The sequence below is a fragment of the Microtus ochrogaster genome, unplaced genomic scaffold (genome assembly GCF_000317375.1).
Source record: "Microtus ochrogaster isolate Prairie Vole_2 unplaced genomic scaffold, MicOch1.0 UNK82, whole genome shotgun sequence".
NCBI lineage: Eukaryota > Metazoa > Chordata > Mammalia > Rodentia > Cricetidae > Microtus > Microtus ochrogaster.
The window spans coordinates 483321-497186 of NW_004949180.1; the positions used below are offsets into that span (position 1 = coordinate 483321).

A 13866-nucleotide genomic window follows, 5' to 3' on the forward strand; every position below is an offset into this window, starting at 1 on the left:
AAAAAGACACAGTAACACTGTTATAGTATCTGTATTTCATTTTGAGAGTATTTAAGTTTTATAACTTTATTGTATACTTTCAGACAACTGTATGGTGATCAAGCAAACTTTTTTGAGGCAGAAAAAGTGCCAAGGATAAAGCACAAGAAGAAGGGCACTGTGTCCATGGTGAACAATGGCAGTGATCAACATGGATCTCAGGTTAGAACATGGATGGGAGATGAGCTTTGTTTAAGCATGAAGAACTGGAAGGAGCCTATGAAGTTCTCTTTTCAAGTTACTCAGTAATGAGAGAATGTACTAAAGGACATTTTTTTGTTGTTGTGTTTTGAACTAAGCGACATTTTTAAGGGAGAAATACCAATTATTTCTTCTCTACATTAAAAGGGGGGCAGAGAGATGGTTTAGTGGTTAAGAGCACTAACTGCTCTTCGAGAGGACCCAGTTCAATTCCTATCAGCCATATGATGGCTCACAATGAAACTCCAGTTCCAAGGCATCTGATGCCCTTTTCTGGCTTCTATGAGCACTGTGTACACATGTGCCCATGTCTTGTTGATCACCAGAACATCTGTGCACCTGTTGGTACACACATAGTCTGTGCTTTTTATTTAGTTCTAGAAATAATTGATACAGTAAATGTAGAGTCTTGGTGTTGTTTTCTTTAGAGTTATAAGTGATTTCAGAGTTAGATTTTTTTAAAAATGTTTATTATGTACCTTTTGGTCTAGTTTCTTATTACTACAGGAGAAAATCTAGATTACCTTGATGGTGTTCATACAGTGTTTGGTGAAGTGACAGAAGGCATGGACATAGTTAAGAAAATCAATGAGACCTTTGTTGACAAGGATTTTGTACCATATCAAGATATCAGGTGTGTTTACCTTTCCTATCTTAATATACTAGAATGTTTTAACACTGCTGTTGAACGTGTGATGGCATGAATGAGACTTTTATACATAGAACTAAAATCTTCATGTTTTTCATTTTTCTGTGATAAAATACTCTTTATTAAAGTAATTTAAGGCCAGGTGGTGGTGATTTATTCCTTTAATCCCAGCACTCAGGAGGCAGAGGCAGTCAGATCTCTGAGTTCGAGGCGAGTTCCAGGACAGCCAGGGTTACACAAAAACCCTGTCTCAAAAAAACAAAGTAAAATAAAATAAAAAGTAACTTAAGGAGAAAAGGGTCTATTTCATTTCACAGCTCAAGACTGTAGTAGGGATAAAGTAAGGGTAATTAAAGTGGCAGGAGCTTCATCACATTCACAGCGGTGAAGCAGAGCAAGGAGTGCCTATGCTCAGCTCCCCGTCTCCTTTTCTATCAGTCCAGGGAGATGAGATGGTGTCTTCCATATTCAGGTGGATCATCCCATCCATTAAGAAAATCCCTCAAGCCAGTTGGTGGTGGCGCACGCCTTTAAGCTCAGTACTTGGGAGGCAGAGGCAGGTGGATCTCTGATTTCGAGGCCAGCCTGGTCTACAGAGTGAGTTCCAGGACAGCCAGGGCTACACAAAGAAACCCTGTCTCGTGGTGGAGGGAGGGAAAGACAAAGAAAATCCCACACAGGCATTCTCACAGACCACTTTAATCCGGACTCCCTTTCTAGGTCTTTCCAGATCCTGCCAAATTGACATTTGAAATTAAGTATCACGACTAGTTACAGACAATTCTATAGTGTGAATTAATATGAGAACACTAGAATCTCAAGAAAAGGAGCTTTTATATTTTTTTCTCTTGTACTAATTATTTTGGTAAGAATTACTCTTGTTTCAGTTTATTTTTTTAGAGGCAGGTTATTTAAAAAAAAATTAGAGCACAACTAACAAGGTTTAGAAATTTACTTTTTTCCTTTTCCTCTTTCTTTCTCGTTTTAGTTTTTCATGTGTGTATTTTGAGGCAGGGTCTCACTCTGTAATGCAGCTTACTTGGAACTTTGTCTCTAGCTCAGGCTAGCCCCAGGTTTGTGATTCTCTTCTCTTGACCCCCTGAGTGCTGGGGTTACAGGTACCAGCTTTCATGCCCAGGTTAATTTCCGTCATAAAGTAATGCAGAGCAGTAATGCCGAAGGAAATGTGGCGCTGCTCATTATAAAAGTGTACTGTAGGTCAGTAACACCCTTGCACTGTGGAGTCTTTGGACATTAGAAATACTTGTATGGTAAAGTCTGAAAATAAGTGTGGATTCTGAAATAAATGTAACATTTGACTTGGATTTGTTTTGTAAGGATAAATCATACAGTGATTTTAGATGATCCGTTTGATGACCCTCCTGATTTATTAATTCCTGATCGATCACCAGAACCTACAAGGGAACAATTAGATGTAAGTAGCATTTGGTGTTGTTTGTTTGTTTTCTTTCTTTTGAGACAGAGTCTCACTAGTTAGCCTTGGCTAGCCTGGAATTTTGCTGTGTAGACCAGGCTGTTCATGAATTCATAGAGATCTACCTGCCTTTGCCTTCTATGTTCTGGGCTTAAAGGAGTGCTCCACCACACCCAGCTAGTATCACCTTCTTGTATAGGTATATTAAAGTGTTTCTTTCTATTGCTTATCTAGAACAAGTTTGGAATTCTTTTCTTGCCCATAGAGATGCTAATTTTTGTAGTTGTTTTATTATTTCCTTAGTTTCTCTCTTTAGTTTCTATTCTACCAGAATTCTCAGTTCTCAAACCTTATATAAGCAGTACTTTGGGAAGGTTTTTTTTATCTCCCTACTCTAGGAGAATAGCCTCACAGTAACTGAAAGAACATCTTGTAAAATACTTTTGAAATGGGGATATTCTGGAGCCAGGCTAGGCCCAGGCGTTTTTGTGGACTGCAGGGAATGTTCTCTAAGGCATTTTAAAGTATAAATTTAAGGTGTTCATGATGCTTTCTCAAAGCTGAATTTATGGTTGGGTTTGGTGTTTTAATTCTAAAATTATGTATCCTTTCAATTGAATAATTAGTTGGCTAATAGTATCGATATAAACATTTCTTTTGATTTTGCAATCAGTCAGAAGCCAAGTCTGACAAATACTACAGAATTAATTTCAATGAGTGCCCAGAGACTTGTAAGTTTCTATTCTGTTACATTTGATAGGCCAAGAATAAAACATGGTATCTTTCATGATTCTCAAATTTTTAACTTCTGTTTTGCAGAGTGGTCGAATAGGAGCAGATGAAGAAATTGATGACTTCAAAGGAAGATCAGCTGAAGAAGTAGAAGAAATAAAGGCAGAAAAAGAGGCTAAAACTCAAGCTATTCTTCTAGAGATGGTAAGATAATAATTTTGGTCAGAAAGTTATTATATAACTCATGCTATGTAAGATATCGTATATAACTTACAGAACACATTCTTGGAGTTTATCTGCTTTTGTGGTAATAAACTAGCAAAAATTTAGTGAGATTTTTTTTCCCCCTGGATTACATTTTGTAGAAAATAATAACAGAAAAGTAAACAGTTTGGTTTTGTTTTTCTATTAATTACTGAGGGATATTTTACAAACTGGGAAAGATTAGGTGAGGTGGTGATTGAAGGTGTTGATGACAAGCCTGTTGATGTAAGAAGCTGTCCTCTGCCCTCTGTATGTGCACTATGGCATGTACATGCTCACGTTCACAAACACACATCACATACACACATACGCAAATTAATGTAAAAATAGCAATTAAAAAATAGGAGGTGGCTATCTAAGTTATAAATATTAGGATTTTAGTTTTCATATATTTTTTAAACATTGCTTATTAGACTGCATTTTATGTAAATTGGAGAATAGTTTTTGAACTGATTACTCATTCAATTCCCTATAATGGAACATTTCTTTGTCTAGCTGTCTCAGCCCAGTTAATCATGTGTATGTTTGCATGTGTGAATGCAGGTACCCACGGAGGCCACACATTTCAGGTCCGCATGGAACTGGAGTTACAGGTGGTTGTGAGCCTCTGGGAACCAAAATTAGGTTCTTTGAAAGAAATTAGGAGCTTTTAGTGCATGCTCCTAACCACAGCCATTTCTCCAGTCTCTTGCAAGTTTTGTCTCTACCCCCTACGAGCTTCTTATTTGTTCTTTTGTCATTTATAGATTTTTATTAACTCTTCTCTTTTGCATTATGATCTCTCTCTCTCTCTCTCTATCTCTTTCTTTTCTTAGACTATGAGAAGGAATAGCCAAAGGGGAAAAAAATATATGATCTTGTCAGGTGGTGGTGCACGCCTTTAATCCCAGCACTTGGGAGGCAGAGGCAGGCGAATCTTTGGAAGTTTCAGACCAGCCTGGCCTACAGAGCAAGTTCCAGGACAGCCAGGGCTGTTACACAGAGAAACCCTGTCTCAAAAAAAACAGAAAAGGAAAAATAAAAACACTCGGGGTACAAATTGCCTGATGCTGTGAATAAAGCTGGCTGTGCATGAGACCTCACTTCATGGCTCCGTCTCCCAGTCCAGTCCAACCACCTTTATAGTAAACACATATGGTAGAAAAACATAACATGCATGTACTTATACACATACACACAAAAAACAAAATGTACTAATATTTTTTCAGTTAAAAAGTCTGATACTTCAATTCCCAGCAACTACATGGTGGCTTACAACAATTTGCAATGAGATCTGGTGCCCTCTTCTGGCCTGTAGGCATGCATGTAGGCAGAATACAGTATACACAATAAATAAAATAAATTTTAAAAGTCTGATACTATATTTTTCCTGGTATTAACAATATTAATAGCTAATATATTTTTTTAACCTAACTTGATACTTACAAATCATTACTGCTAATTCATCAAGCAATACCACAATTTCCATCCATATATTTTCTTTTAAAATTTATTTGACAGACTCTTACTGGAACTCATCATGAACATAAACTTGTGTTCCTCCTAGCCCCATTGTCTGAGAACCTAGATTCCAGGCCTGTGCCACAACACCAGGCACAATTTCCATTTTAAAGGCAAATGCAGTGAAATCAAAAGGGTAATAGCTAGGATAGGAATCCAGCTCTATCCTGGCTTCAAAAGTCCCAAATTATCCCCAATTTTTTTTAAAGTATTTGATATATTATTTTCCAAAAAAGGTGTAAAGCATAGTTATGAGGCATAACAATAAAAACCACCGGGGCTAGCTCAGTGAGTAAGAGCACCTGCCACCGGATGAGCTAAGTTGGATCCTCAGTGGAAGCAGAGAACCAATTGCTGTCCATAGCACTCAGACCTTCACATATAAACCTAACGTATATAACATAGACATACAGACAAATAACAATAGCCAAGTTATAATGAATAATCTGAAGTAAACTCACTCCTGCCCCCTACACCTGGGAGAGGCATGAAAGTACAATTTAAGAACAGTTCCATGTTTTTGAAGAAACTGAGGTCACAGGCTCTTGTCTTTGTTTTTTGAGCTTTCTCACAAATGCTCAGAACCCTCCTACCACTCCATTGGGCCATATGCTGATATATCTGAGCCCTAGGGATTGAACTCAGGTCACTGAGCTTGTGGCAAGCACTTTTACTCCGTATGTCATCTTTTTAGCCCTTGAAATGTTTTTTTACATTTTCTTTTCACCCTGAACCTATAGTTCATGATGTAAATTTAGATGGTTCTAGGAAATCAGTGTTGTGGGCTTGGACAAAATATTTAGAAGAGAAACTAAAGGAATTGATTTGTATGCTTGATTATAACTTTAGGTGGGAGACTTACCTGATGCGGACATTAAACCTCCAGAAAATGTTTTATTTGTGTGTAAATTGAATCCAGTGACCACAGATGAGGACCTGGAGATAATATTCTCAAGATTTGGGCCAATAAGAAGGTAATTCTGGGGTTAATAAAAGAAATATCTAGGTATTAATTAATTGATTGATTGGTGTTTGTTTTATTTTTTTGTCATTTTGAAATAGGGTCTCATTTGTAGCCCTAGATGGCCAGCAATTTTTCTCTATATACCACACAGAGCTTGAACTCTGCCTACTGAGTGCTAGGACTTAAAGCCCCATGCCTCAACACTCAACAGAGTTTTCTAATTACACATTTTTGAGAATTTGTCAATTTTGAGTGAATTAATTTTTTTTGTGGGGCTAAGGATCAAACCTAGGGTACTATGCCTGTTAAGCAAACCTCTACCACTGAGGCATGTTCCCAGTCCCTTTGGTGAATTTCATATCGGTGATTTTTTTTTTTTGGTTTTTCGAGACAGGGTTTCTCTGTGGCTTTGGAGCCTGCCCTGGAACTAGCTCTGTAGACCAGGCTGGTCTCGAACTCACAGAGATCCACCTGCCTCTGCCTCCCAAGTGCTGGGATTAAAGGTGTGCGCCACCATCGCCCGGCCATATATCGGTGATTTTTACAAGCAAGTATTTCAACAGTAGAAAAGAAAAGAATGTTTTCAGATATATGCACAAATTAAATATTTGAGTGATTTCTCAATTCTTAATACATTTTCACAGTAAAATATGAGTTGAGCAATTTATCTACTTGTATAATACTCTCAACAGCCTTAATATTTAAAATATTTATCTCATTTAAATTAACTCCTAAAATTATTATCAGCCTATGTTACTATTACCAAGTTTTATGGATTTATTTTTTAAACTTAACATGTAGCTAAGGATGACTTGGAACTTGATTCTCCTGCTTCTACCTCCTGAGTGCTAAGATTATAGGTGGCTACCACACTCAGTTTCTGTGGTTCTGTTGATTGAGCCTAGGGCTTTTTGCATACTAGACAAACTCTTTGATCAGTTAAGCTTTGTGTCCAGTGCTTGTCCGCCCTCCCCCACCCCCCGTGTGTGTGTGTGTGTTTGTGTGTGTGTGTGTGCGTGTGTGTGGTGTGCATGTATGAGTGCATGAGGTTTTTAAGACAGGGTCTCACTATCATAGCCTACTCTGACCTTGAATCTAATGAGTGTTGGGATTACAAGTTAATATTACCATACCTCAAAAGCATAGAATTGTGATTTGTTGTGGGTTTTATTTTTATTTTGCATGTGCAGTTATGTAGAGACCAGAGGGCAACCTTGGGTGTTTTCCTCAAGCAGTATCTAAATTTTTTTTAATTGATTTTTATTGAGCTCTACATTTTTCTCTGCTCCCCTCCATGCCTCTCCCCACTTCAACCCTCCCCCAAGGTCCCCATGCTTTTTTTTTTGTGTGTGTGTGTGTGTGTGTGTGTGTGTGTGTGTGTGTGTGTGGTATTGTTTCTTACTGGCTGGTGCTCACCAAGTAGGCTGTGCTGGCTGGCTACACTGAGTCCTAGGGGATCTAGGGATTACAAACTCACATCACTGCATACTCAGGTCCCCATGCATTCAAGACAAACACTTCACAAACTACCAGACCACCCCAGTGAAAATTTTCTTCTTTTGGTTAATTTTCCCTATATTATCATTAAGTATTTATTTTAAATATTATTATTTTTAAAAAGTATGTGTGAGTATGCCACATGTGTATGGGTGTCCTTGGAGGGTAAAAAAGACATCAGATCCCAGAACTAGAGTTAGAGATAGTTGTGAGTCACCTAGTGTGTTGTTGGGAGTGGAACGTAGGTCCTCTGGTAGAGCAGCAAGTGCTCTTACCCTTTGAGCCAGCTCTCCAGCCATTATTTATTTATTATTATTATTTTAAAAATGAGCTAGTACTACCATTTTAGAGAATATACAGCTCGCAGGAAATAGTTCTCTCTCCTTTTTTTGTTTTTTTGAGGCAGGATTTCTTTGTATAGCTCTGGCTGTTCTGGAGCTTGCTCCGTAGACCAGCTGTTCTCAAACTTAGAGATCCGCTTGCCTCTGCCTCCCAAGTGCTGAGATGAAAGGCATGTGACACCATCACCTGGCTAAGATGGTTCTCTTCTCTATGTGGGCTCTAGGGAGTGAACTCAGACCATCAGTCCCCAGAGCAAGTACCTTTGCTTTCTGAACCATCTCATGGCCCCTCTCCTATATTAAGGCAAAAATCTGCAAAGCTAGTCAGATTTTCTCACTGATCAACATGTCCTACGGTTAGGATGTCCTTTCATTTAATGTTTTAAAATGGTCCTTATGATACATGGGGAGAGATAAGCCAGCTTCTTTCAATTCTTCCTTCTTGGCTTTTTCCCTTAATACTGTTTAGTGAATTAGTTTTGTGTGGTACCTGTATTTACAGTATTTGAGCCCTGTTTACTTCAAAACTCACAGCATAAGCCTAAACTATGGTGGCTCATGCCATTAATCGAAGCACTTGGGAGACGGCAGCCAGGAGATCTCTATAGCAAGCAAAGCCTGGTCTGCATAGTGAGTTCCAGGCTAGCCAGAGCTACATAGTGGGTTCTTGTATCACATTCAAAAGCATAAACATACTAATAAGCACTTATATGTATGTATAACATATTCTTTAAGTCTTTATGTTTGAACTAATAAAGACTTTATGATTTAAAGATTTTACGAGACATGATAGTATATGCCTTTAATCTCAGTACATAGAAGGTTGGAGCAGGAAGATTGCTGTGAGTTTGAGATTACCTGGGCTTCAGAATGAGTACTAGGCCAACCAGGGCTGCACGAGAAGACCTTGCCTCAAAAATGTGAAAATAAACAAAATAATTTTAAGATAAAAAGAATTTAGCAGTTTAATTTTGTTAAAGGGAAGCCTGCCCCCATCTCCACCAGTATAACCTAGTTTGTGTATTTGGAATAGAATTTAAATAATTCAGTTACTAGAGTAATGGGCTGTGTATGTGTGTGTGTTTAAATAGAGTTGTTACTGAAAACTTTGCCATCTGTGGGTTTAATAACTGACTTATTTTGTTCTGGTCTGAAAAATTAGAGGAAATTTTTTTTTGTTTTTTTTAAGTGACTTTTCAAAAAAAAAAAAATTTTTTTTTTTTCAGTTGTGAAGTTATCCGAGATTGGAAAACAGGAGAATCCCTCTGTTATGCTTTTATTGAATTTGAAAAGGTATGTTATAGTCTAAATATACCAGATTCTGGTTTTTCTTATTTTTTGAGGATGAGTTCTTGTTGTGTTTCCTTGGCTGATGTCATACTGGCTCACCAGAGGTTTTTGTTTGGTTCTAGAGGACTCTCCCCTCACCCCTGCCTGCCCCAGCTCCAGTTCTTTGTATGTGCTAAGCAAGGGTCCTACTATGCTGAGCTTTCTCCAACCCCTGCTAAATTACTTTTAACACCAAGTTTATGAAGACAACATTCACTTTGGGGAAATAGTAATTTTAGTCTTGAGTAACTGTAACTGGAACTGTAGACTTGCATCACCCAGATGGTAAGTGTATGTATGTCCACTACAGTCAGACCGCCTCAGTTCAAATGATGGCTCCGACCTTTGGCTACTTGTGTACTATATCCCATTAAACTCTACTGTTTTCTCATTGAGATAATGGAGGTAGTAAGTAGATGGAGCCTCAAAATGTTATTACCGGGGTTGAGATGTGATGCATTTAGTATCTGGTATAAAAAAGTATTTGAATATTAATTTTGGTAATAACAGCCTTTTTATTTACAGTATTTGTTCTAATTGCAGAAATTTTTCCTGTAAACATTCATGCTTGATTTTTCTTGTAATCACTAATAGGAAGAAGACTGTGAGAAAGCATTTTTCAAAATGGATAATGTACTTATAGACGACAGGAGAATACATGTGGATTTTAGCCAGTCTGTTGCAAAGGTTAAATGGAAAGGGAAAGGTATGTTAGTTTATCTCCTCTTATTGATGTTCTGCTTCAGGTGTGTATGTGTGTGTCTGTGTGTATGCACCATGTGTATGCCTGGTGCCAGCCAAGACCAGAGTATTGGATTCCCTGGAACTGGAGTTCAGATAGTTAGGAGCCATCATGTGGGTTCTAGGAGTTGAATCCAGGTCCTCTGCAAGAGCAGTGCTCTTAATTATGGAACCATCACTCCAGCCTCAAGATTACTTTTTCTATTCCATTTATAATCTGTTTTCCATGATTTTACTGCATTTTAAAAATGAGAAATAAATAGGATTATATGTCGGTCAGTGGTGGGGGTTAGAAGAGAGAGAAATCAGTTAGTAGAGTTGACAAGTGGAAGGCCCGCTGGAATCTGTGATCTCTGCAGGAAGAAATGACTTGGTTCATGGTCCTGTGCTCTCCCTGTTTCTGTGACAGCTTCCCTGCTGTTGAAATACATGATTGTGCTCTTTTGAGTGCTTCGTGAAAATGAATTGATTTTTTTTTTATTAAGGCCTATAAAAATCCAGATAAATATCTGGTCTCTCCCATTGTTTCTTCACAACGGCCTTCACCTCACCAGAAGCCATGCTGATGTTTCCTCAGTACACCCAACCAGTGCCTCACCCTTTGTCTTCCCGTTTAAAAATCAAATTCATTTTCAGTCCACTACTTAGAGGGCATATACTTCTCTCTGTTCCACAAAGAGAACTTTTTAGTTCACAATTAGATCGTAATGCCGAAGAGTCAGCTTCTTTTGTGGCTGAAGGAGAAACCTGTCCCGCCTTGGCTCACCAGTCTCACCAGAATGAGTTTTGACTTGCTCTTGATAAAAGTGATGGCTGAAAGCAGCATGGGGTCTGTCCCTGTACTCTTTGCCAGAGTGGCCTTTTGTTTGTGTTTTTTACATATTATAATTACAGTATTATGTGGGGAAATTACAATCTATTTAGAATTAGTGTTAGCTGCTGACTTAGTGGCTCTGATCGATAGTGTAGCATTTCAGTTGGGTGTTGTAATACTCATATATGTCAGTAGATGGCAGCATTTGGCTACCAAGAAAGTTGAACATAGCCTTTCAACTATACTGACAAGCAGAGACAGGTTTGCTATCGTTCTTTTGTCCTTCACTTTTTCTGCTTCCCAATGTGTGCCTTTGTGAGTTATAAACTTGCTGGTGTTTCATTATGTGATACTAATTCTTTTTCTTCTTAATAAATAGGTGGGAAATATACCAAGAGTGATTTCAAGGAGTATGAAAAGGAACAGGATAAACCATCCAATTTGGTTTTGAAAGAAAAAGTAAAGCCCAAACAGGAGTATCCTTTTCAAGAGTCGTATGCACATCCATCCACTGTATGGATCATTTGTGAAGGAACAGTTTCCTGTTATAGCTTTTCAGTCTCTCCCATAGACTTTGCTTTTTATTATACTTTGTATTATGGAGGAAGTTAGGTTTGAAAGAAACCTTAGGTCTAAATAGTTTACCTCCTACTCTTTTTTTTATAATTTTTTTTAAAGGGTATCTATTTTTTTAATATTTATTTATTATGTATACAATATTCTGTCTCTGTGTATGCTGTAGGCCAGAAGAGGGTACCAGATCCCATTACAGATGGTTGTAAGCCACCATGTGGTTGCTGGGAATTGAACTCAGGACCTTTGGAAGAGCAGGCAATGCTCTTAACCTCTGAGCCATCTCTCCAGCCCCCTACCTCCTACTCTTATATTAAATACTTTCCTATGTATCCAGTGCTCTTCAGGTAAATTTTTATTTTTGTATTTGCTAATGTTTTGTGTTATTCATTCTCTTATATTTAATTTTCTTATCTAGATAAGAAAATCTTATGGTTCTCTGTCACATAATTAGATTGCTTTTTTTCTGCATAATACATTGTCATTTGTTTAACGCTTCTTCCTGTTCAGTGTAATAGTTTACATTTACAGGATTAAGAACAACAAATCTATTGACTTGACCATAGAATTCGGATTCTTCCAAGTTTTAAGTTGAGACAAGTAAAAAGCAGTGAAACATACTGTTTGTATTATGTCATTTTTATTTGTTTGACAGATTTTCCCATTATAAACCTATCACTCCACACTTTGCAAAGGTCATTTCTTTGGCAGTCATGTCTGGTAAATGGCATCTTTGTTTCCTCATTTCTGTTGATGGAAAGAAGTTCTCTTTTCCCGTGTTACGCAGGCATGTCTTCTCCAAGTATTCATCAAGGAGAGATGAGTATCAGGTTGGCCTTTAAGTTTTCACGCTTTAAAATGTGTTGCTGTCTGTAGTGCACAAGGCATTGTGATGTGTTAGAGTCTGAAGGGGGCAGACAGCATCAACCTAAGAAGCTTCTCAGGCAGCCAGACCAACGAGCTGAGGTTGATCCTAAAGAAAGGATATTAGAAGGCATGTTATTGAAGCTCAGGATCATAAAAGGCATAGATGAATATGTGCAGATGTTATTCTCACATCTGTGAAGGTAAGTTTAGTCTAACCACTAAGAAGGGGAGTGTATAGGACCATAAAGGAAGTGTAGCTGCAGAGCATAAAGCAGAGATGTTTACCATGGAGTTTGTTCTGACTGTAAGGAAGTCAATGTATTATTTAAAGTTTGTAGGCCCCAAATGTTTTAATGAGTGTTAGTCATCCACTCTACTTATTGGGCTTACTGCACCCCTTCATACTACTTCCTTTACCCACCATCTAGAAAGCTTAGAGGGTGGAGTGCATGCGTGAAGTCCAGTTACTCAAGATGGGGCATTATTAGGCTTGTGACTTAGTAAGAACCTCATCTTAAAAATATAAAGTTTATATCTTCCCTAGTACAAGCATATATACTCTTTTTTTATACATACCCAGTCCCCATATACAAGTGAAACAAAATCTTAATAAGTTTTGTGGGTGTTTTTGGGTGTTTTTTTTGTTTTTTGTTTTTCTGACAGTGCTAGGGATTCCACCCAGGACCTTGCACATATGAGGCAATTGCTCTACCCCTGAGCTGCATCCTGACTAACAGTATTCTGGAAGTGCTGTTCTCTATTTCTTTATTCTGTGTGATTCTAAAATTGCTAGTTATAAACCATAAATTCTACAGCTTATTGTTGAATTATGACCTTTAGTTTGAAGAACACTGAAATAATCAGGCATAGTATAAAAGAGGAAAGAAATTGTAGGTAATAAAGATCTCTGGCCATCTTGTGGAAAGCTAGAATGGATATCATTAACTTTTTGATCTTATGTGTATATGATATATGCATAGGGGAAACCTAAGCAGTGCCACTATGAAGACAAACATTAAAAAAAATACAGACATTAGACTCTGGTCCTTAAAGGACATGTCTGTGTTGACTCTAGTCCCCGATACAACTAAAATAGCACTCGTGTGTTCGGCTTCCTCATGTTCCTCACAGTTCAGAATTCAGCCTTCAGAGCACATTGTAGAAATTGATATTATTTTTACATAAGGTTTATTGCTTTCTCCTAGTTTATTTTTTGAGACAGGGTCTCACTATGTAGCTGTCTTAGAGCTCACTATATAGACCAGGCTGGCCTTGAACTCTCCTGCCTCTGCCTCCCAAGTGCTGAGATTAAAGGCATGTACCACCATGCCCAATTTATGCTTTCTTTTATTCTAAGGCTTTTTTTATTACATTAGAGAAATTGCATATTTTGACTTAAAACATTACTGCTACTGCTGCTGCTGCTGCTACTACTATTGTTATTATATTGTGTGCTAGGATCAAACCCAGAGCTTTCTGCATGATACCAAGCATGCTACCACAGAGCTACACTCTTGGGTCCAATTAAAATTTAAGTAACATTTTATATAAATTTAGAAAAGATTTGCTCTGTCACATACACAAATGGCACTTTTTGTTTTTTTTCTTTTCAAGTCTATCTTTCATAAAGATTGATGAAATTAAAATCACTGTATTGTGTATGTAAGGAACTACTCTTGCCCTAGGCAGGGTCTTACTTTGTAAAAGCCCAGGCTTGTCTCAGACTAATTTTTTTTTTTACTTCAGCTTTTTGAGTAGCTGGGATTACAAGTAGTAATATTTATGAAGTTTTTTTTAAAAGTTGTTATTTTTAAAAATTATGTGGTTTTTTTTTTGTGTGTGTGTGTGTGTCTATGGATAGGTATGTGCATGTGTGAATATGGGTACCTGAAGAGCCAGAAGAAGGTGCCAGATCTCTGG

The 13866-nt window shown here is 37.7% G+C and overlaps 1 protein-coding gene and 1 pseudogene across 2 annotated transcripts in view; one reads left to right on the plus strand and one right to left on the minus strand.

Annotated features, from left to right (window-relative positions):
- The window catches only part of Ppil4 (peptidylprolyl isomerase like 4), a 32347-nt gene that overhangs the window by 8582 nt on the left and 9899 nt on the right, over nucleotides 1–13866 (plus strand). For both annotated transcript variants that reach the window (XM_005370640.2, XM_026777781.1), the window contains exons 4-11: nucleotides 84–201; nucleotides 732–874; nucleotides 2228–2324; nucleotides 3144–3260; nucleotides 5670–5794; nucleotides 8849–8915; nucleotides 9546–9657; nucleotides 10886–10982. In XM_005370640.2, coding sequence (XP_005370697.1) covers nucleotides 84–201; nucleotides 732–874; nucleotides 2228–2324; nucleotides 3144–3260; nucleotides 5670–5794; nucleotides 8849–8915; nucleotides 9546–9657; nucleotides 10886–10982 — 876 coding nt within the window. The remainder of the gene's footprint in view (nucleotides 1–83; nucleotides 202–731; nucleotides 875–2227; nucleotides 2325–3143; nucleotides 3261–5669; nucleotides 5795–8848; nucleotides 8916–9545; nucleotides 9658–10885; nucleotides 10983–13866) is intronic.
- LOC101986070 lies at nucleotides 10337–10518 on the minus strand (annotated as a pseudogene).